At 44.6% G+C, this 23,153-nt stretch overlaps 1 protein-coding gene across 1 annotated transcript in view; it reads right to left on the bottom strand.

Annotated features, from left to right (window-relative positions):
- Positions 1–20,644, bottom strand: part of LOC138674575 (transient receptor potential cation channel subfamily M member 7-like) — a 59,018-nt gene extending 38,374 nt beyond the window's left edge. Inside the window, exon 1 of the mRNA XM_069762393.1 lies at positions 20,627–20,644. Coding sequence (XP_069618494.1) covers positions 20,627–20,635 — 9 coding nt within the window. The 5' untranslated portion in view covers positions 20,636–20,644. The remainder of the gene's footprint in view (positions 1–20,626) is intronic.
- Positions 20,645–23,153: the final 2,509 nt, after the last annotated feature.

Below are 23,153 nucleotides of genomic sequence, written 5' to 3'. Positions count from 1 at the left end.
GTATGTTTTGCTCAAGCAGATCTACTACTGAGGGATTTGTTTACATTGGGAAGGCTTCCAGGTGATTGGAGAGATGGGTGGGTCTAGTCACCTACAAACCCACCCAAAGAGGCGTGTCTGAATACGTAAGTTGGTTTTGTGTTGAAGGACCTGTGGTGATGTCACACTCACCTGACTAGCCATGTGACAGGTACCTGGGTGTGGTTACACCTATGAAAAGTAGGTGTGTGTAGCACACGGTGGGAGTGTTTGGGAGACTGCAACTGTGGACAGACTTCCATGTGTCCTGGCTGGACACTACAGAGTGGCCTGGGTGCTGCAAGGTCCTGGACGGTCGGTGTTGGAGGCTCCTAGGAGTGGAGTCCTCCTGGAAGCACCTGGAGACCGTAGACCTGGATGGTCTGTGTTGAGGACCTGGGACTGACGTGAAGTCAGTGTGAGGAGTGGACTCCTGAAAGGTAACCCCGGACTGGGGGAATTGTAATATACAGCAGAGAAGCCTATCTGCTACATGTACTGTCTGATGTCCTTTAATGTTTCGTGGCTGGATTGCAATGGACTGTACATCATATGGTTTATGCAGTTTAATAAACCAGACTCATGTGAGGTACCGTGCCTAAGTGCTTGAATCTTGTGCCAAGCGAGTGTCCCCCAACACACTCAGGTAGCGTAATCTTACATATGGTGGAGAATGCGAGGGGCAACGGTCCAAGAAGCACATGTTGCAGCGCTGGCTGATCTGACCCAGAGAACGGTCTGAGAACCGGGTGTAACAGACAGGAGTCTGTGCTGACTGGGGTCAGTGAGAGACTGTGAAGTTTTTTTTCTCAAGTCAGCTTGCTGTGGCTCGGTGAGGTCACGAAGTTTGCTGTGGCTCGGCGGGGTCACGAAGGTGACAAGCGGCTTGCTGTGGATCGGAGGGTCCACGAAGGTGACAAGCGGCTTGCTGTGGATCGGCGGGTCCACGAAGTCTGCGGCAGAGCATTGTGGAGTACGGCTGCAGTTGCAGCAAGAGGTTCAGCAGCAGCAGCTTGTGATTACCAGCAGGAGCTGGAGAATTGAAAAAAAAAAAAAAATTATTTTTTTTTTCTTTGCAGACTCTTAAAGGGCCAGTACAAGCTCAGAGACATAGGGGTGTACTGTGCGAACTGGGGCCTGAGTGCCGTGGGGAAGTCCACGGGGTGTCCCTAAAAGGGGTGGTGTCCATAAAAGTGGGCGGTGACCCAAATGGGGATGATTGCCCAAAAGGGGGTGGAGTCCCAAATGGGGGCGGTAACCCGAAGAGGGGTAGTCGCCAAAAAAGAGGTGGAATCTCGAGGAATGGTGGTTTCTCAAAAGGGGCAGGAGCATACCAAAGAGGTACCACAGACAAATTGGTGCCCGGGGTCTGTGAGTTATGTGTGTCCGGTATGTTGTGTGAACTATCCACCTGGTGAAAGTTTACGGGGGTGTGTCATACGGATGCAGGAGATGGAAATGTATGGACTGGTCGATTCTGGGGGCCCAGTGACTCTACTAACGGTTGCACCTGAGGGACTTGAAATACCCGGTAGGAAAATCAAGGTCACCTGCATCCATGGGCACACTAAGCATTTTCCTATAGTCAGGGTGGTCCTAGAGATGGCCAAAGACCGTGCAATCCATGATGTGGCCGTAGTCTCAACCTTACCCTGCCCAGTGATAATTGGCCGGGACTCTAAGTTCTTCACAGACTTGTGGGAGAAGGGAGTGTCTTTACAACAGGTGAATGGAGGGCTCTCAGTTGGTGGGGTTGCGTACGTTAAAACATGTGTTCCTCCCAAAGTTGAAGGGTCAAATGTCGGGTTGACCAGTGGGGAGGGAGCGTCTGCCCAACTTACGGACATGTCACCTGGTGTGTACCCCAAGAAGACTGTAAGTGACGTGGTTAATAAAGCCCCTGAAGCTGACACCCCGTTAGGGAGCAGCGGGAAGGTTCACCATGTTGTGGGGGGTGAGACTGGCTCTGGGGGTGACTGTGACATGTCATGGCCAGTAACAAACGCTAGAGCGGAGTATGACGCTGTGCTATCAGAGGTACTGACACAGAGAAACGACAGGGATCCACAGGCTGAAGTCATGATAGCGGTGGCAGCCATTCCAGAAAATGTGACCTGTTTAGATGGGGACGGCTGGTTCCCGGATGACCGATTGGGTGGTGGTGACTCCCATTCAGACAGTGACGAAAGCGGAAAAGAAGGCAGTAAGACTGACTCTGGTATAAATAGCAAAGCTTCCTCCCGTCGCCGGAGATGTAAAAGAGGGAAAGTGGCTGAACAAATTGCACCCTCGGAGAAGAGTGTTAAAGAGGAGACAGGGACAGGTGCCAACAAAGATAATGTCCCTGAGATGGAAGTCGCCAACTCCGCGCAGCTGGATCAGGTGCATTACCTGGAGTCCGAGCTCGCAGCAGTCAAGGCCTGCTTTGTAGTGAAGGAAGCACAGGGGTTCCAGGAACTCTCTAAAGGATTGTCTCATGAGAAGCAAAAGGTAACAGATTTACAGGCCGAGTTAAGGCATCTGAGACAAGCCGCTGAGCACAGAGTAGATGAACTGGAGAAGGAAGTCTCTGAGCTTAAACATCACCTGTTAACGTGGCAAAGTGTGAATAAAGCCTTAAAGGAAGATGTGGATTTGCTCAGGGAAGCATTAAATGGTCTTCTGCAAGAGAAGGAGATGCTGGTCACAGACTCACAGCAGCAGTACCAGAGTGGTAACGAGGTGAAGTTGCCAGTGCCCATCCTGGCCAGGGTTCTGGAAGACTGTAAAGCGGAGGAAGAATTGGCACTCAAAGCAGAACAAGACAGTCACCCAGTCGTGGCAGATGTCTTAATGGAAAGGTCCATAGAAGAACAGGAGCCGTCCGTCCATGAAGAGAGTGAGACCCCGCTCTTCAAGAGTGTGATAGATGTACCCGAGGATGTGCAAGAAGCCTGTACCAGTGAAGGTGTGCATGAGGCCTTTAGAAAAGCGGTGGAAGCATGTAGAGTGCACTGGGCACCAGAGACTAAACAGTTGGTGATACTGTCGACCATGGAAGTCACAGTTAAGCGGGTAGCTGTCCTGAAGGATATGCACCTACAATGTCTTCGCACGAAACAAATGATCCTGTTGAGGAACAAGGAAGCAGCTCGACGTTTGGAGCATGCCAGGAAAGCGCAAAGTCGGCTGGGCTTTGTGGAAGACGTCATTCAAGTACCCAGAAGTCTGGTGGGGAAAGTCATTGGAAGATTTGGAAAAGTGATGCAGGACCTGGTGAATAGATCCCGTGTGGTAAGACTGAGGATTCCGGATGATGGTGAAGTCCAGGTATCTGGTGAAGATGAGATGGTTCCATTGGTTGTAATTGGCTCAGTAGATAGCCTTGGGAACATTCGAGTGCTTCTTGAATACCGAGTGAGGTATCTAAAGGAGATAGAGCAGCTAAGACTGGAACGTCTGAAGATTAATAAACAGCTGCAGAATATAATATGGCGACCACTTCCAACCCAGAGTATGGAGATACGAAAAGGCACCCTAAAGAGAAGAGCCCAAAGAAGTGACTCTTCTGTTAACTCAGGGCTGAGTGACCGAGGTGGGAGACCTGGTAGCAGACGTAGTAGCGGAGGCTCAGACTCAGACCAGACAGTCAGCTCGTCTGTAAGTAGATTGACCAAAAAGGGTCTGCTGACACAAACGGATGGTGACTCAAGGGTTGAAGCCCAGGACCAACAAACTGACCGGTGGGGGAGGCCTATCAAAGGTGACGTGGGTTCCCGGTATAGGAACCCCGGGTTTATGTCATGTGTCCACCACAATAGGGTTAAACAAAGGGGGGAGGTATGTGGTGCAGTGACAAGTGTTGCAGCCAGGGGGCGCTGCATGTGCACTTCGGGATGCACATGGAGACATAATTGGGTTGAAACAGCAACTGGTCATGTGATTGATGGACGCTATGTATCACAGAGGTAGGTGGCCCTGTGATGGAAGCCTGGGTATGTTTTGCTGAAGCAGATCTACTACTGAGGGATTTGTTTACATTGGGAAGGCTTCCAGGTGATTGGAGAGATGGGTGGGTCTAGTCACCTACAAACCCACCCAAAGAGGCGTGTCTGAATACGTAAGTTGGTTTTGTGTTGAAGGACCTGTGGTGATGTCACACTCACCTGACTAGCCATGTGACAGGTACCTGGGTGTGGTTACACCTATGAAAAGTAGGTGTGTGTAGCACACGGTGGGAGTGTTTGGGAGACTGCAACTGTGGACAGACTTCCATGTGTCCTGGCTGGACAATACAGAGTGGCCTGGGTGCTGCAAGGTCCTGGACGGTCGGTGTTGGAGGCTCCTAGGAGTGGAGTCCTCCTGGAAGCACCTGGAGACCGTAGACCTGGATGGTCTGTGTTGAGGACGTGGGACTGACGTGAAGTCAGTGTGAGGAGTGGACTCCTGAAAGGTAACCCCGGACTGGGGGAATTGTAATATACAGCAGAGAAGCCTATCTGCTACATGTACTGTCTGATGTCCTTTAATGTTTCGTGGCTGGATTGCAATGGACTGTACATCATATGGTTTATGCAGTTTAATAAACCAGACTCATGTGAGGTACCGTGCCTGAGTGCTTGAATCTTGTGCCAAGCGAGTGTCCCCCAACACACTCAGGTAGCGTAATCTTACAATATATACAGTCATGGCCAAAAGTATTGACACCCCTGCAATTCTGTCAGATAATACTCATTTTCTTCCTGAAAATGATTGCAAACACAAATTATTTGGTATTATTATCTTCATTTAATTTGTCTTAAATGAAAAAAACACAAAAGAGAATGAAGCAAAAAGCAAAACATTGATCATTTCACACAAAACTCCAAAAATGGGCCAGACAAAAGTATTGGCACCCTCAGCCTAATACTTGGTTGCACAACCTTTAGCCAAAATAACTGCAACCATCCGCTTCTGGTAACCATCAATGAGTTTCTTATAATGCTCTGCTGGAATTTTAGACCATTCTTCTTTGGCAAACTGTTCCAGGTCCCTGATATTTGAAGGGTGCCTTCTCCAAACTGCCATTTTTAGATCTCTCCACAGGTGTTCTATGGGATTCAGGTCTGGACTCATTGCTGGCCATCTTAGAAGTCTCCAGTGCTTTCTCTCAAACCATTTTCTAGTGCTTTTTGAAGTGTGTTTTGGGTAATTTGTCCTGCTGGAAGACCCATGACCTCTGAGGGAGACCCAGCTTTCTCCCACTGGTCCCTACATTATGCTGCAAAATTTGTTGGAAGTCTTCAGACTTCATAATGCCATGCACACGGTCAAGGAGTCCAGTACCAGAGGCAGCAAAGCAACCCCAAAACATCAGGGAACCTCCGCCATGTTTGACTGTAGGGACCGTGTTCTTTTCTTTGAATGCCTCTTTTTTTCTCCTGTAAACTCTATGTTGATGCGTTTGCCCAAAAAGCTCTACTTTTGTCTCATCTGACATTCTTCCAAAACGTTTTAGGCTTTTTTAGGTAGGTTTTGGCAAACTCCAGCCTGGCTTTTTTATGTCTCGGGGTAAGAAGTGGGGTCTTCCTGGGTTTCCTACCATACAGTCCCTTTTCATTCAGATGCCGACGGATACGGTAGTACGGGTTGACACTGTTGTACCCTCGGACTGCAGGGCAGCTTGAACTTGTTTGGATGTTAGTTGAGGTTCTTTATCCAACATCCATACAATCTTGAGTTGAAATCTCTTGTCAATTTTTCATTTCTGCCCACATCTAGGGAACACCAAGAAAACCATCCTTCACACAATATCAAGTAAAAACCATATATACTTTATTGAAAATTTCTTAAAAAGTAAACAGTGATAGATAAAATCCACAGCACAGGAAAAGAAGGTGGGCTGTCCAGGAAGTACACTCCAAGTATAATAATAACTAAATCCTAATACATGACATATGTGCCAAGTGACCATGTACATACATGCAGAGGAAAATGGGTAAAAAAGGACACAATATAAAGTAAATACAAAGTGTATATAATATAATAATTACCTATGGAGCGCTCCTGGAGACCCACCACACCTGACGCGCGTTTCGCAATGAAATGCTTCGTCCAGGGGTGGTTGGGTACTAGCCAGAGAAGGTATATATGTCCCTAAGGACCAATAAAAATGGTGCTAGAGTTGATTGCAAGATGACATACTCCTGTGTGCACACATGCGCAAAGGAACCCTTAATGCGGCCAACACAGAAGCAGCTGACCGATAGATAGCAGGAGAACAAGATACAGAGCATGCGTCAGAAACAAAACGCCGTGGCAACAGTAACAACACCTGATCCGGTAATTAGATCCACTAGTCCAAAACAACGCCTACCTTCCATATCGCGGCTACAAGCCACACACAGACACAGCCGACATCATATCCGGTGCAACCCACGTAACCAAGGTCACCAGATACATATCATCAGCGCGCATATTGAATGCACCGCACCTCCCAGCGCGCACAGACCGGTGACCATTTCCGGTGCACAGAAAATGCACCTTCCATATCGCGGCTATACGCCACACACAGACACAGCCGACATCATATCCGGTGCGACACACGTAACCATGGTCATCTAGGGAGGTTAGCCACAGTGCCATGGGCTTTAAACTTTTTGATGACACTGCGCACGGTAGACAAAGGAACATTCAGGTCTTTGGAGATGGACTTGTAGCCTTGAGATTGCTCATGCTTCCTCACAATTTGGTTTCTCAAGTCCTCAGACAGTTCTTTGGTCTTCTTTCTTTTTTCCATGATCGATGTGGTACACACAAGGGCACAGGACAGAGGTTGAGTCAACTTTAATCCATGTCAACTGGCTGCAAGTGTGATTTAGTTATTGCCAACACCTGTTAGGTGCCACAGGTAAGTTACAGGTGCTGTTAATTACACAAATTAGAGAAGCATCACATGATTTTTGGAACAGTGCCAATACTTTTGTCCACCCCCTTTTTTATGTTTGGTGTGGAATTATATCCAATTTGGCTTTAGGACAATTCTTTTTGTGTTTTTTTTCTTTTAAGACAAATTAAATGAAGATAATAATACCAAATAATTTGTGTTTGCAATCATTTTCAGGATGAAAATGAGTATTATCTGACAGAATTGCAGGGGTGTCAATACTTTTGGCCATGACTGTATGTGTGCGTGTGTGTGTGTGTGTATATATATATATATATATATATATATATATATATACATGTGGCATAAACCAAAGCAAAGTGAACATAAACACAGCCCTTAGGGCAAAACAGTAAAGACAAAACAAAATGGTATACAGTCTCTGTATCTGTGGAAACCCTCCGGCCCTGGATAATAACCACTCATTGGTTCAGTTATTCCTTCCCAGGCATAAAATGCTGGAGTTCCTCTCTTGAGCCCTACAAAACACCTAATGACTCTGGAGGCTGAATATTTAAGCCCCAGACCACACCCTGGGGTGGTGATAAGGTGGAAAACCTGCCACCCGCTCTATGTTGTCCACAAAAACGCATCCCTTAAAATGGCCATTTAAAGGGAACCTGTCACTCCAAAAATCTAAGATGAGCTGCAGCCACCGGCATCAGGGGCTTATCTACAGCATTCTGTAATGCTGTAGATAAGCCCCGATGTAACCTGAAAGATGAGAAAAAGAGGTTATATTATATTCACCCAGAGGCGGTCCCGCTGCGGTCCGGGTCCGATGGGCGTCGCGGTCCGGTCCGGGGCCTCCCATCTTCTTACGATGACGTCCTCTTCTTGTCTTCATGCTGCGGCACCGTCGCAGGCGTACTTTGTCTGCCCTGTTGAGGACAGAGCAAAGTACTGCAGTGCGCAGGCGCTGGGCCTCTCTGATCTTTCCTGGTGCCTGCGCACTGCAGTACTTTGCTCTGCCCTCAACAGGGCAGACAAAGTACGCCTGCACCGGAGCTGCGGCGTGAAGACAAGAAGAGGACGTCATTGTAAGAAGATAGGAGGCCCCGGACCGAACCACGATGCACATCGGACCCGGACCGCAGCGGGACCACCCCTGGGTGAGTATTATATAACCTCTTTTTCTCATCTTTCAGGATACATCGGGGGCGTATCTACAGCATTACAGAATGCTGTAGATAAGCCCCTCATGCCGGTGGCCACAGCTCATCTTCGATTTTTAGGGTGACAGGTTCCCTTTAACCCCTCTTAACACACAGTGTGCTGGAGGAAACTTCTGAGTTGTAAATCACTGAATCTAACAGCCTCAGTGAAACATATCTTCCCTCCAGCACTTTACCAGTGAATTTGTCACAATATATATACATACAAAAATGAAGATCAATACAACAAAACCCAGACTCATATTTAGATAGTGCGCCAAAAGTGACGCAATTGATTACATATTACTCCAAGAACATCATATCTCAAAAAGGAGGACAGATGGAGTTTTTAAAAAGTATGTACAAAAATCTTTATTGACCCAAAAAGACAGATAAAACCATGTGCTGTAAAGGCACCACAAAAAGTGGTGGCATTTAGTACAAAGTACAGCTCTATTCACAGGGGATTAATCAAAATGTCCTGGTTAGTGCATTCCAAAGAATTGGCGAAACTCGTGAGAAGTCTTAGAGACAGGAGTGGGAGGTTCGGATTATTGAGGATGTTAATCTTAGGTCATTAGCAGAATGGAGGGCACGGGAAAGGTGGTAAACTGAGACAAGGGAGGAGATGTAGGGTGGTGCTGAACTGTGGAGCTCTTTGTGGGTGAGACTGATGAGTTGATATTGAAATCTGGAGTGGATGGGTAACCAGTGCAATGACTGGCAGAGGGTAGAGGCGTCGGTGTAACAGTTGGTGAGGAATATGATCCTAACAGCAGCATTCAAGACAGATTGGAGAGAGGGAAACCGATTAGTAGACAGTTACAATAGTTCAGATGACAATGAATAAGAGCTACTGTAAGAGTTTTTGCAGAGTTGAAAGTAAGAAAAGGTCGATTTCTAGAAATGTTTTTGAGGTGTAGATGACAAGAGCGAGCCAGTGATCAGATGTGGGGGTGAATGAAAGATCTGAATCAAGTATGACCACAAGACAATGGGCATGTTACTGGGGAGAACCACACACAGAAATGGCAATGTCGGGCATAGGTAGGCTAGTGGAGGGAGGAAATACAAGGAGTTTAGTGTTGTGAATTCTGTGGCAGAGCTCCCTCCTGTGGTCACAAGTGGTACTTCGGCTGATTCTCTCTGTGAGCTTCCGTTGGTGGAGGACAGTGGTACTGCGGCTTCTGAGTTTCCTTCCTCAGGTGATGTGGTGATGTCGTTAGGTGCTGCTCAATTTAACTCCACCTAGTGCTCTGATCCTGGCCTCCAGTCAATGTTGTAGTATTGGACCTGTTTCCTCCTGGATCGTTCCTGTGGCCTGCTGCTCTGCATAGCTAAGTTCCGCTTTTGCTATTTTTATTGCTGTTTTTTTCTGTCCAGCTTGCTATTTGTTTTTTCTTGCTTGCTGGTAGCTCTGGGACGCAGAGGGTGTACCTCCGTGCCGTTAGTTCGGTACGGAGGGTCTTTTTGCCCCCTTTGCGTGGTTTTTTGTAGGGTTTTGTGTTGACCGCAAAGTTACCTTTCCTATCCTCGCTCTGTTCAGAAAGTCGGGCCTCACTTTGCTAAATCTATTTCATCTCTACGTTGGTCTTTTCATCTTAACTCACAGTCATTATATGTGGGGGCTGCCTTTTCCTTTGGGGTATTTCTCTGAGGCAAGGTAGGCTTATTTTCTATCTTCAGGCTAGCTAGTTTCTCAGGCTGTGCCGAGTTGCATAGGGAGCGTTAGGCGCAATCCACGGCTGCCTCTAGTGTGGTTGGAGAGGATTAGGGATTGCGGTCAGCAGAGTTCCCACGTCTCAGAGCTCGTTCTATGTTTTTGGGTTATTGTCAGGTCACTGTATGTGCTCTGACTTCTATGTCCATTGTGGTACTGAATTACCTTATCATAACAGTACTGGAGGCCCAAAGTACTAATGATTCTCAATAGAGGGAAAAAAGAAGTTCTGAGACCATTTTTTTTTCTCTGCACTGTGTTTTGCCTTTTTTTTCCCCTACACATTTGGGTGGTTCAGGACACAGGTGTAGCGATGGACATTAAAGGTCTGTCTTCATGTGTGGATCAGCTCACTGCAAGAGTACAAAATATTCAAGACTTTGTGGTTCAGAATTCTATGTTAGAACCAAGAATTCCTATTCCTGATTTGTTTTTTGGAGATAGAACTAAATTTCTGAGTTTCAAAAATAATTGTAAACTATTTCTGGCTTTGAAACCTCGCTCCTCTGGTGACCCAGTTCAACAAGTTAGGATCATTATTTCTTTTTTACGTGGCGACCCTCAGGACTGGGCATTTTCTCTTGCGTCAGGAGATCCTGCATTAAGTAATATCGATGCGTTTTTCCTGGCGCTCGGATTGCTGTACGATGAACCTAATTCAGTGGATCAGGCAGAGAAAAATTTGCTGGCTCTGTGTCAGGGTCAGGATGAGATAGAGGTATATTGTCAGAAATTTAGGAAAGTGGTCCGTACTCACTCAATGGAATGAAGGTGCACTTGCAGCTATTTTCAGAAAGGGTCTCTCTGAAGCCCTTAAGGATGTCATGGTGGGATTTCCTATGCCTGCTGGTCTGAATGAGTCTGTCTTTGGCCATTCAGATCGGTCGACGCTTGCGTGAGCGTAAATCTGTGCACCATTTGGCGGTATTATCTGAGCATAAACCTGAGCCTATGCAGTGCGATAGGACTTTGACCAGAGTTGAACGGCAAGAACACAGACGTCTGAATGGGCTGTGTTTCTACTGTGGTGATTCCACTCATGCTATCTCTGATTGTCCTAAACGCACTAAGCGGTTCGCTAGGTCTGCCACCATTGGTACGGTACAGTCAAAATTTCTTTTGTCCGTTACCTTGATCTGCTCTTTGTCATCTTATTCTGTCATGTCATTTGTGGATTCAGGCGCTGCCCTGAATTTGATGGCCTTGGAGTATGCTAGGCGTTGTGGGTTTTTCTTGGAGCCCTTGCAGTGTCCTATTCCATTGAGAGGAATTGATGCTACGCCTTTGGCCAAGAATAAGCCTCAGTACTGGACCCAGCTGACCATGTGCATGGCTCCTGCACATCAGGAGGTTATTCGCTTTCTGGTGTTGCATAATCTGCATGATGTGGTCGTGTTGGGGTTGCAATGGCTACAAGTCCATAATCTAGTATTAGATTGGAAATCCATGTCTGTGTCCAGCTGGGGTTGTCAGGGGGTACATGGTGATGTCCCATTTCTGTCTATTTCGTCATCTACCCCTTCTGAGGTTCCAGAGTTCTTGTCTGATTACCGGGATGTATTTGATGAGCCCAAGTCCGATACCCTACCTCCGCATAGGAATTGTGATTGTGCTATCGATTTGATTCCTGGTAGTAAATTCCCAAAAGGTCGACTGTTTAATTTATCTGTGCCTGAGCACGCCGCTATGCGGAGTTATGTGAAGGAGTCCTTGGAGAAGGGGCATATTCGCCCGTCATCGTCGCCATTAGGAGCAGGGTTCTTTTTTGTGGCCAAGAAGGATGGTTCGCTGAGACCTTGTATAGATTACCGCCTTCTAAATAAGATCACGGTTAAATTTCAGTACCCCTTGCCGTTGTTATCTGATTTGTTTGCTCGGATTAAGGGGGCTAGTTGGTTCACCAAGATAGATCTTCGTGGTTCGTATAATCTTGTGCGTATTAAGCGAGGCGATGAATGGAAAACTGCATTTAATACGCCCGAGGGCCATTTTGAGTATCTAGTAATGCCATTCGGACTTGCCAATGCTCCATCAGTGTTTCAGTCCTTTATGCATGACATCTTCCGAGAGTACCTGGATAAATTCCTGATTGTGTACTTGGATGACATTTTGATCTTCTCGGATGATTGGGAGTCTCATGTGAAGCAGGTCAGAACGGTGTTTCAGGTCCTGCGTGCTAATTCTTTGTTTGTGAAGGGATCAAAGTGTCTCTTTGGTGTTCAGAAAGTTTCATTTTTGGGGTTCATCTTTTCCCCTTGTACTATCGAGATGGACCCTGTTAAGGTCCAAGCCATCCATGATTGGACTCAGCCGACATCTCTGAAAAGTCTGCAAAAGTTCCTGGGCTTTGCTAATTTTTATCGTCGCTTCATCTGCAATTTTTCTAGTATTGCTAAACCATTGACCGATTTTGACCAAGAAGGGTGCTGATGTGGTCAATTGGTCTTCTGCTGCTGTGGAAGCTTTTCAAGAGTTGAAGCGTCGTTGTTCTTCTGCCCCTGTGTTGTGTCAACCAGATGTTTCGCTTCCATTCCAGGTCGAGGTTGATGCTTCTGAGATTGGAGCAGGGGCTGTTTTGTCGCAGAGAAGTTCTGATTGCTCGGTGATGAAACCATGCGCCTTCTTTTCCAGGAAGTTTTTGCCTGCTGAGCGAAATTATGATGTGGGCAATCGAGAGTTGCTGGCCATGAAGTGGGCATTCGAGGAGTGGCGTCATTGGCTTGAAGGAGCTAAGCATCGCGTGGTGGTCTTGACTGATCATAAGAACTTGACTTATCTCGAGTCTGCCAAGCGGTTGAATCCTAGACAGGCTCGTTGGTCGCTGTTTTTTGCCCGTTTTGACTTTGTGGTTTCGTACCTTCCGGGCTCTAAAAATGTGAAGGCGGATGCCCTGTCTAGGAGTTTTGTGCCCGACTCTCCGGGTTTGTCTGAGCCGGCGGGTATTCTCAAAGAGGGAGTAATTGTGTCTGCCATCTCCCCTGATTTGCGGCGGGTGCTGCAAAAATTTCAGGCTAATAAACCTGATCGTTGCCCAGCGGAGAACCTGTTTGTCCCTGATAGGTGGACGAATAAAGTTATCTCTGAGGTTCATTGTTCGGTGTTGGCTGGTCATCCTGGAATCTTTGGTACCAGAGAGTTAGTGGCTAGATCCTTTTGGTGGCCATCTCTGTCGCGGGATGTGCGTTCTTTTGTGCAGTCCTGTGGGATTTGTGCTCGGGCTAAGCCCTGCTGTTCTCGTGCCAGTGGGTTGCTTTTGCCCTTGCCGGTCCCGAAGAGGCCTTGGACACATATCTCTATGGATTTTATTTCAGATCTTCCCGTCTCTCAAAAGATGTCAGTCATTTGGGTGGTCTGTGATCGCTTCTCTAAGATGGTCCATTTGGTACCCTTGTCTAAATTACCTTCCTCCTCTGATTTGGTGCCATTGTTCTTCCAGCATGTGGTTCGTTTACATGGCATTCCAGAGAATATCGTTTCCGACAGAGGTTCCCAGTTTGTTTCGAGGTTTTGGCAAGCCTTTTGTGCTAGGATGGGCATTGACTTGTCTTTTTCCTCGGCTTTCCATCCTCAGACTAATGGCCAGACCGAACGAACCAATCAGACCTTGGAAACATATCTGAGATGCTTTGTTTCTGCTGATCAGGATGACTGGGTGTCTTTTTTGCCTTTGGCTGAGTTCGCCCTTAATAATCGGGCCAGCTCGGCTACCTTGGTTTCGCCGTTTTTCTGCAACTCTGGGTTCCATCCTCGTTTCTCTTCAGGGCAGGTTGAGTCTTCGGACTGTCCTGGTGTGGATACTGTGGTGGACAGGTTGCAGCAGATTTGGACTCATGTAGTGGACAATTTGACCTTGTCCCAGGAGAAGGCTCAACATTTCGCTAATCGCAGACGCTGTGTGGGTCCCCGCCTTCGTGTTGGGGATTTGGTTTGGTTATCTTCTCGTCATATTCCTATGAAGGTTTCCTCTCCTAAGTTTAAACCTCGTTTCATTGGTCCGTATAGGACTTCTGAGGTTCTTAATCCTGTGTCTTTTCGTCTGACCCTTCCAGATTCCTTTTCCATACATAACGTATTCCATAGGTCATTGTTGCGGAGATACGTGGCACCTATGGTTCCATCTGTTCATCCTCCTGCCCCGGTTTTGGTTGAGGGGGAGTTGGAGTATATTGTGGAGAAGATTTTGGATTCTCGTGTTTCAAGACGGAAACTCCAGTATCTGGATAAGTGGAAGGGTTATGCTCAGGAAGATAATTCCTGGGTCTTTGCCTCTGATGTCCATGCTCCCGATCTTGTTCGTGCCTTTCATATGGCTCATCCTGGTCGTCCTGGGGGCTCTGGTGAGGGTTCGGTGACCCCTCCTCAAGGGGGGGTACTGTTGTGAATTCTGTGGCAGAGCTCCCTCCTGTGGTCACAAGTGGTACTTCGGCTGATTCTCTCTGTGAGCTTCCGTTGGTGGAGGAGAGTGGTACTGCGGCTTCTGAGTTTCCTTCCTCAGGTGATGTGGTGATGTCGTTAGGTGCTGCTCTATTTAACTCCACCTAGTGCTCTGATCCTGGCCTCCAGTCAATGTTCTAGTATTGGACCTGTTTCCTCCTGGATCGTTCCTGTGGCCTGCTGCTCTGCATAGCTAAGTTCCGCTTTTGCTATTTTTATTGCTGTTTTTTTCTGTCCAGCTTGCTATTTAATTTTTCTTGCTTGCTGGTAGCTCTGGGACGCAGAGGGTGTACCTCCGTGCCGTTAGTTCGGTACGGAGGGTCTTTTTGCCCCCTTTGCGTGGTTTTTTGTAGGGTTTTGTGTTGACCGCAAAGTTACCTTTCCTATCCTCGCTCTGTTCAGAAAGTCGGGCCTCACTTTGCTAAATATATTTCATCTCTACGTTTGTCTTTTCATCTTAACTCACAGTCATTATATGTGGGGGCTGCCTTTTCCTTTGGGGTATTTCTCTGAGGCAAGGTAGGCTTATTTTCTTTCTTCAGGCTAGCTAGTTTCTCAGGCTGTGCCGAGTTGCATAGGGAGCGTTAGGCGCAATCCACGGCTGCCTCTAGTGTGGTTGGAGAGGATTAGGGATTGCGGTCAGCAGAGTTCCCACGTCTCAGAGCTCGTTCTATGTTTTTGGGTTATTGTCAGGTCACTGTATGTGCTCTGACTTCTATGTCCATTGTGGTACTGAATTACCTTATCATAACAGTTTAGTTTTTGATAGGTTCAGTTTCAGATAGAGGGAGGACATGATGTTAGAGACAGTGGTAAGACAATCACTGTTGTTTTGTAATAATTCAGGCATGATGTCAGGAGTAGAAGTGTATAATTGAGTGTCATCAGTATAGAGATGGTACTGAAAACTAAATCTACTGATTGTCCAATAGGGGCAGTGTACAAGGAGAAGAGGAGGGGGACTAGGCCTGATCCTTGAGGAACCACAACAGTAAGGGGAAAAGGAGAGGAGCAGGAGCCAGTAAAAGATACAGTGAAGGAATGGTCAGAGAGGTAGGAGGAGAACCAGGAGAGAACGGTGTCCTTGAAGCCAATGGAGCAGAGCATAGTGAGGAGGAGATGGAGATTCATAGTGCCAAATGCTACAGAGAGATCCAGGAGAATCAGCATGGAGTAATGAAAATTAGATTTAGCTGTTTGCAGATCATTACAGACCTTAAGGTACCTTCACACTCAGCGACGCTGCAGCGATACCGACAACGATGTCGATCGCTGCAGCGTCGCTGTTTGGTCACTGGAGAGCTGTCACACAGACAGCTCTCCAGCGACCAACGATCCCGAGGTCCCCGGGTAACCAGGGTAAACATCGGGTTACTAAGCGCAGGGCCGCGCTTAGTAACCCGATGTTTACCCTGGTTACCAGCGTAAAAGTAAAAAAAACAAACACTACATACTTACCTACCGCTGTCTGTCCCCGGCGCTCTGCTTCTCTGCACTCCTCCTGCACTGTAACCGCTCTGCTTTCCGGCTGACCGACGCTCACAGCCAGTGCAGGAGGAGTGCAGAGAAGCAGAGCGCCGGGGACAGACAGCGGTAGGTAAGTATGTAGTGTTTGTTTTTTTTACTTTTACGCTGGTAACCAGGGTAAACATCGGGTTACTAAGCGCGGCCCTGCGCTTAGTAACCCGATGTTTACCCTGTTTACCAGTGAAGACATCGCTGGATCGGTGTCACACACGCCGATCCAGCGATGTCTGCAGGGAGTCCAGCGACGAAATAAAGTTCTGGACTTTCCTCAGCGACCAACGATCTCCCAGCAGGGGCCTGATCGTTGGTCGCTGTCACATAGAACAATTTCCTTAACGATATCGTTATGTGTGAAGGTACCTTTAGTGAGTGTACTTTCAGTAGAGTGGAAACTGGACTGTAGAGGGTCAAGAAGAATGTGATCTGATGTAAAGCAAATTAGACGGGAGTGGACCAAGAGGGATGGTTTTTTAAGTAATGGATATATGTTGGCGTGTTTAAATGAGGAGGGAAAGTTACTGGAAGAGAGAGGTTGAATATTTTTGTTAGATGAGTGGTGACAGCTGGGAAAATGGACTGTAGAAGATGTGAGGGATTAGGTTCACTGGTGCAAGTAGTAAGGTGAGAAGAAGCAAGGAGCCTGATCACTTCTTCTGTGACTCATTCAAATACAGAGGATGAGATAGATGCAGTGCAGGAGGGAGGACAGTGCATGGTATAAGGGGATTGGGAGAAAATTTCCTGTCAGATATGGTAAATGTTTTCTTTGAAATAATTGGCCAGATCACAGCGCTGAGATACGTGGTTGGGGCCTGCACTCTTGGTTTGAGGAGGGAATAAATAGTGTCAAAAAGATGCTTAGGATTGTTGGATAGTGAGGTGATAAGGGTGTTGAAGTATGTTTATTTGGAGAGGTGAACGGCAGATTTGGATGTTCTAAGCATAAACTTATAATGGATGAAATCTTCAGCCAGATTGGATTTTCTCCACAGACATTCGCACACCTGGAGCACCGCTGTAGGAAACGTGTTTGCAGTGTGTGCCAGGGTTGTCGCCATCTGGGCTGAGTTGTTTTATGTGTAGAAAGTGCAGCTTCATCCAGGGCATTTTCAAGTGTTTCATTATAATGTTTCAGTGCAGAGTCAGGTCATGAAAGGGATGAGATAGGGGCCAATGATGACTGTAAAGTCTTCATAAGTTTCTGGGTGTTAATGGCATGTATATTTCTCTAAGTGTGGAAACTGGGGGTGTTCTGAGCATGGTGACAGTTCTTGACAGAGAATGAGAGCAGCATGTGGTCAGAGAGTGGGAGAGGGGAGTTGGTAAAACCATGCACTGAGCAGCGACAGAAGAAAACTAGGTCCAGTAAATTTCCATCTTCATGCATAGGAGAGTTAGTAAGCTGTGAAAGGCCAAAGGAGGAGGTTAGAGATAAATGGTGAGTGGCAGATGGGGAGAGGGGTAAAGCAATGGGGATATTAAAGTTTCCCATGATAAGGGTGGGAATGTCACAGCATAGAAAATGTGGAAGTCAGGTGGCAAAGTGATCAAGGAACTGATGGGAGGAGCCTGGAGAATGATATACAAGCGCCACTCGAAGGGAGAAGGGGATGTAAAGTCTGACAGCGTGTACCTCAAAAGAAGGGAAGATAAGTGAGGGTGCTTGAGGGATAACCTGAAAGGTACATTCAGTTGATAGGAACAGACCAATGCCTCCACCTGGTCTGTTGTCTGATCTTGGGGTATGAGAGAAATATAGTCCATCATATGAGAGAGCAACAGCTGCGGTGGTGTCTGACTGCTGGATCCAGGTTTCAGTAAGAGCCAGAATGTTAAGAGAATCATAAAAGAAGAAGTTATGCATGAACGAGAGTTTATTACACACTAAGCGAGAATTCCAGAGGGCACAGTTAAAAGAAACAGAAGGAATGCAGGGAATATTAATGAAATTTGAGGGGTTTCTGAGTGTAGTAGGTGAGGGGTTCGACTTACTATAACATGAAGGGCCACAGTTGGGAAAGATATCTCCTGTGACTAGGAGAAGGAGGATAGGAAGAGTGAGCAGATGGTTAAGTGATTTGTGAGAGCATCTCTTGTGTTGGATGGTGGGACTGAATGTATATGTGCAGTTTAGCATTGTGAAAAGGGCATGAGTGCTGTGCATAGGAGACGAGAAGACTGAAGGACTGATCAAGATGGAGTGTAACGAGTTTGTGCAAGGATGGTGGATGTGAGTAAATGCAGTAGGCAGGATATAAATTTTACAAATGCATTTGGTGCATATGTGTTGCAATCAAAATGTTCTGGAAACAGGTTTCTATAAATGTCTTACCTGTCTCCTATACACAGTACAGGCCAAAAGTTTGGACACACCTCATTTAAAGATTTTTCTGTATTTTCATGACTATGAAAATTGTAAATTCACACTGAAGGCATCAAAACTATGAATTAACACATGTGAAATTATATACTTAACAAAAACGTGTGAAACAACTGAAAATATGTCTTATATTCTAGGTTCTTCAAAGTAGCAGGGGACCAAAATAATATCCGTCAGACTATATATATATATATATATATATATATATATATATATACCCCACTGAGAAAAAGGCCCAACGAAGGACGAAGGAGTTGGTTCTCCGAAACGCGCGTCGGGTGACGTGCCGACTGGTAACCGGGTTGCATCGAGGGTCTTCCATAGGAGGTAATACTATCCTGTACAGCGTTTTTGCTGGTTGTTATTTTGTTAGGTTATTGGTCGCTTAGGACCTTTTGCCTCTTATGGCGGCGGTGTGAGGAGGGTGCACAATATACCAGTGCACCCCTATGTTGATGAACTATGTGTGGTCCTTGGCGTTTGTGTTGATGTTTAGGTAGGGGCCTTTTTCCCAGTGGGGTATATATATATATATATGTATAGTCTGACGGATATTATTTTGGTCCCCTGAGGCGCCCTGGACACTAATATAATTTTACTCACCTGCCACAGCAGTACTCTTTTCTGGTTGCTTTATCCCCCTATATGTACATCCGTTACCTGGGGACCTAGGTTACACTGTCGGCATGTTTTTGCACGGTGACAGTTTGGTGCGGTATCTCGCACCATGTGTCCACTTTTGTCTCATTACTGTCTGATTACCTGTTTGCTTTTTTACTGTTTATATGTTCTAAATAAAGAGTATTTTTACTAATATCAACCAGTCCTGGTCGTTCTTTGTGATTTTCACACCCCAGTTTGTTGTTTCTTTACGACTTGGTGTATCATGAATCCAACATAGGCGCAACATTTTGATTTTGCATTGTTGATTATTGCGTGACGTTGCTGTATATTACCTATTTTGCTGTATTAAGCAAGACTCTTTGTAGATTGTAAGCTTGCGAGCTGGGACCTCACCCCTAATGTCACTGGTTAAAAATTGTCTTAACTTGTACTGAATTTATTGTCTCTACATGTCCCCGCTTAATTGTAAAGTGCTGCGGAATATGTTGGCGCTATATAAATAAAAATTATTATTATAAATCCATCTTCTCTCTGACAGCACAAAGAGGTTGATGCCTACACCCTGATGCCAATGCCAATTTATTTTTCATTTAGGATAGTCCTCCTCAGCAGTACAATCTCCACTAGACTGGGTAGAATTAAAAAAAACTCTGTTAAAGTGTCTTATAAAGTGTTTACAAATTATAAGCAGATGACAGCATTACATGTGCAGGTGGAGCATACATTGAATATTCCATACTTGTAAGGCAGTGATAAAATGGTCCAAAGGTGGCCCTTAGAGATTTAATAATTAAAATATAGTCTTACATAGCAAAACTGAAAAAACCCCATAAATGTATCAATTTCAGCATATTTCCCTAAAATGTTAATCCAGATGATAATAAAACACAACAAGGTAGAAGCCAATTCTCCTTATCTTGGGTAACAATTTCTTTTACACTACAAATACAGCAATCAGAAGAAAACCCTAAATTATTAACAATTCTCCCGTAGATTAGTGCTTATAATTTGTCATAATTTGTATACTTTACACTTAAATGGGTTCTGTAGGTTAATATTTAGGTAGCACCGTAGTCGGACTCTCCAATATAAACTGTTACAATTTGGTCCGTATCACCGTTGTCAATTTTATTTTTAATTTTTTTCTGGACAGCTTCTCAAAAAAATCACGGACAACTTTTTTTTTTACAGACACATTTGATGACCATAACAAACCATTAAGATTATAAGTGATACGTATCTACAGACGATATCTCCTATATGAAGATATAAGCTGCATTCACTGTCAACTGGAAAAGGGTGATAAATAGTTATAAAAATCTGTACAAGTTTCTCTAGCTGTAAAAAAAGCCTTATTTTTATGGACTGTCCACGACTTACTAGATGGTTGGCAACCTTCGTCTCTATTCTTATTTTTTCATTCCTGCACATGCCCAGACATTTATGTATATATGATATGATAGTATATATAGCAGTCTGTAACAGATAACCCCCTCACCTTCCCACCTAATACACACGTTATAATACAGGACACACTGAAATAACACCAACACATTTCTGTAAAGGTAATAATAGTTGCTTAACCTGAAAGTAAAAACTGATAAGGTAGAAGCTGTGAAAGTTAAGTAACTGGGAAAACTACTTGTTCTACAGTTCGTTATACAATTGTTGCTTGTGTGTCTTGTATATATCTACATATGCTTAATTGAATAGTCACTTAAAGTATCTCATTCACATTGCACAATAAACTCCTACTAAATAAACTCTCTATTCAAAACCTTGTAGTGCCAGGAAGGGGGAGCGCCCACACAGTAACAAAGGGCATCCTATAATAAAGCAACAAATACAATAAATGAGCAGCATACCTCATTCATGACTCCAAATCTTCAATTGCTTGGACTGACTTCAAGAGTCTAAACCTTAGCCTTTCCTTAAGGTCTGGGACTCCAGCTCAGACCAGTCTAAAGTGGGACATTGCTGCTCTGCACTTTAAGCAAATTCAGCTTAAATTTCAGAAATAGCATTTCAGGAATGTCCCTCTTTGCCATGTGGGAACTGCCAAAGGACTTTCTAAGCCATTGTCTGTTAGCAAGAAACTATCAGAAACCAACCAAACAGGTCTGAGGCGAGAGTTGAAAGTGCAAGAGTTATTGTAACATAACATGTCCTAAGGCAATCTTTAACATAATGGCACTTTACATTCTAAAAATAACTGTGATCATAAAATGCATCAATGTAACAGAATAGGTAGAAATGTACCCACAATTTAGGCAGGTTTTAAAAGTGTCTTTTATGCATTTTTGGATCAACCTTGTCTCCTTCTTATGCATGGTGTCACCACATTCAGTATCAATAACTTGCCCAAAAGCTTGAACAATATATCTTCTTCCCGTGTCAATTAAAAAAATATCTTTTATGTATTAAATGTAAAATATATAACTTTTACCTTAATATAACTGTAGAATGACTGTTGAAAAAGAAATGATGTACATTGTTGCTCTAAACGATCTACTAGACTGGAGATGATTATCAAAAATACCTTTACTTTAATATATTGAATAAAATATAGTTACTGAATCTGATCTGCAGATCATTCATTTGATATTACTGGTAGGACAAAATGATTAAAAATGACAGTACTTTGATATGTTTTCTTACCGAGACTCATTGTGTTTTATCTCTTTACCGTTTGCCTTTTATAACTAGACTTCTGAAGTCATGTAGGTAACGCCTCGGGCCAATGAAATAAAATCAAGGCATAGTGTTCCATCATTCATAAAGGTTTGTCACATACAGTATATTCTCAATGTCAAAATAGAGTGAAAATAAAACATACATTCTCAATATTCTCCAAATGCCACACGCCATTTAAAGACCAATTTGTTGCCTGTGAAACCACAAGGAATTTGAAATCCTTTGGGGAGGGAATAATAGTTAATAATAGTTAATAATAACTTTCTAATAAGTGCGCAATCTCAAAAAGAGATTTATTGTATTTAAAAATACAAGTAGTAAACTTAGAATGCCAAAAAATGCAATATTCAATGGAACCCAGATCAATGCTTATTATTATTATTTTGGGCAATTGTATAACCAGCAAAGAGTTGTCCTCAAAGCTATATTGTACTGAATGCATTAAAGGGATTGTCTCACCAGATTTTTGCTCCCCCATCTGAGAGCAGCATAAAGTAGGGGAAGTATCTCTGATTCTACTATAATGCTAGGCCACTTACTGAGCTTTTCACTACAGTTTTACTAAAACACTGTTTTACCTGATGCAGCCCTATCTGTCCACTCAATGACGAGCTCCATCTATAACCCCGACACCCCACTATTGACCGGCAGCTTCCTAACTATGCGCAGTGTATTCAGATTGTTGTTAATCAATCATGTGGGCAAGGCTAGAAGAAGACAGGATGAGCTTCAATACATAAAATAATACTTTTTATCAAAACTACAGCAATGAGCCTAGTAAGTGACACAGAGCTAGAATCGGGGTCTCTTTAATTTATACTTCCCTCAGATTGGGCTACAGTTTTTTTTAAATAAATTCTAAAATTTATAAAAAATCTCTTGACAATTTTATCTTGTGGCTAACTAGTAATGGATGCAGCTGCAAGACTAATCTTAATATAATTTCTTATTTATGCCGGCCGTCACTTCAACAATTACCTTTTTCCTTGAGAATTACATTTTAAACTTTTATCCTATCATTCAAGACTGTCAGTAATCCTGGCCGGTATCGGTTTCTCCACTAATCCCTCCTTTTGTGCCTATCCATGCACATCACAGTAGTCTTCATCTCCGGTAACCACCACCCAACACCATTATCAAAGACTTCTTTCTTGTCCTGTGAAATGTTTTCCCGTTCCATAAGAATATCCACCAGAATGCAACGTTTGAAGAAGTCCCTGAAAATCCATCTCTTTAAAGAAGCCTAGAAAAATACCAAGCTACTAAACTGTTCTACTCCTTCCCTCCTTGTCTTATCGGTGTCCTCTCTTCCTTCAGGCTTTGCATTGACCAGAGATCCAAAATGAGTAGATGACCCACTTATCTGAGCATGTATACATATTTATTAGGTTAAGAAATGCCTTTGTTCCTATTGTGTTACCCACTCCCCTAGTAGAATGTAAGCTTTTCACCAGCACCCTTTTAATGTTTTTATTTGTGTGTTTCGGGGCTTATCTGGGACTTTTATATTAGGATAGATCCTCAATATCTGATCGGTGGGGGTCTGACACCCAGCACGCCTGACGATCAGATGATCCCGGCTGTCCCTGATATCAAACTTTTCTCTATAAACCTATAAATACTACTGGTGATGTCGGATGTGCTGGAAATATTGCAATGTTTGCTTTGCTTCTGTAACGTCATTCGACTTTTACAGTG

Source organism: Ranitomeya imitator, chromosome 4 (genome assembly GCF_032444005.1).
Source record: "Ranitomeya imitator isolate aRanImi1 chromosome 4, aRanImi1.pri, whole genome shotgun sequence".
NCBI lineage: Eukaryota > Metazoa > Chordata > Amphibia > Anura > Dendrobatidae > Ranitomeya > Ranitomeya imitator.
Note: the sequence above shows the minus strand (reverse complement) of the source record. Positions and strands in the feature narration are given on the sequence as shown.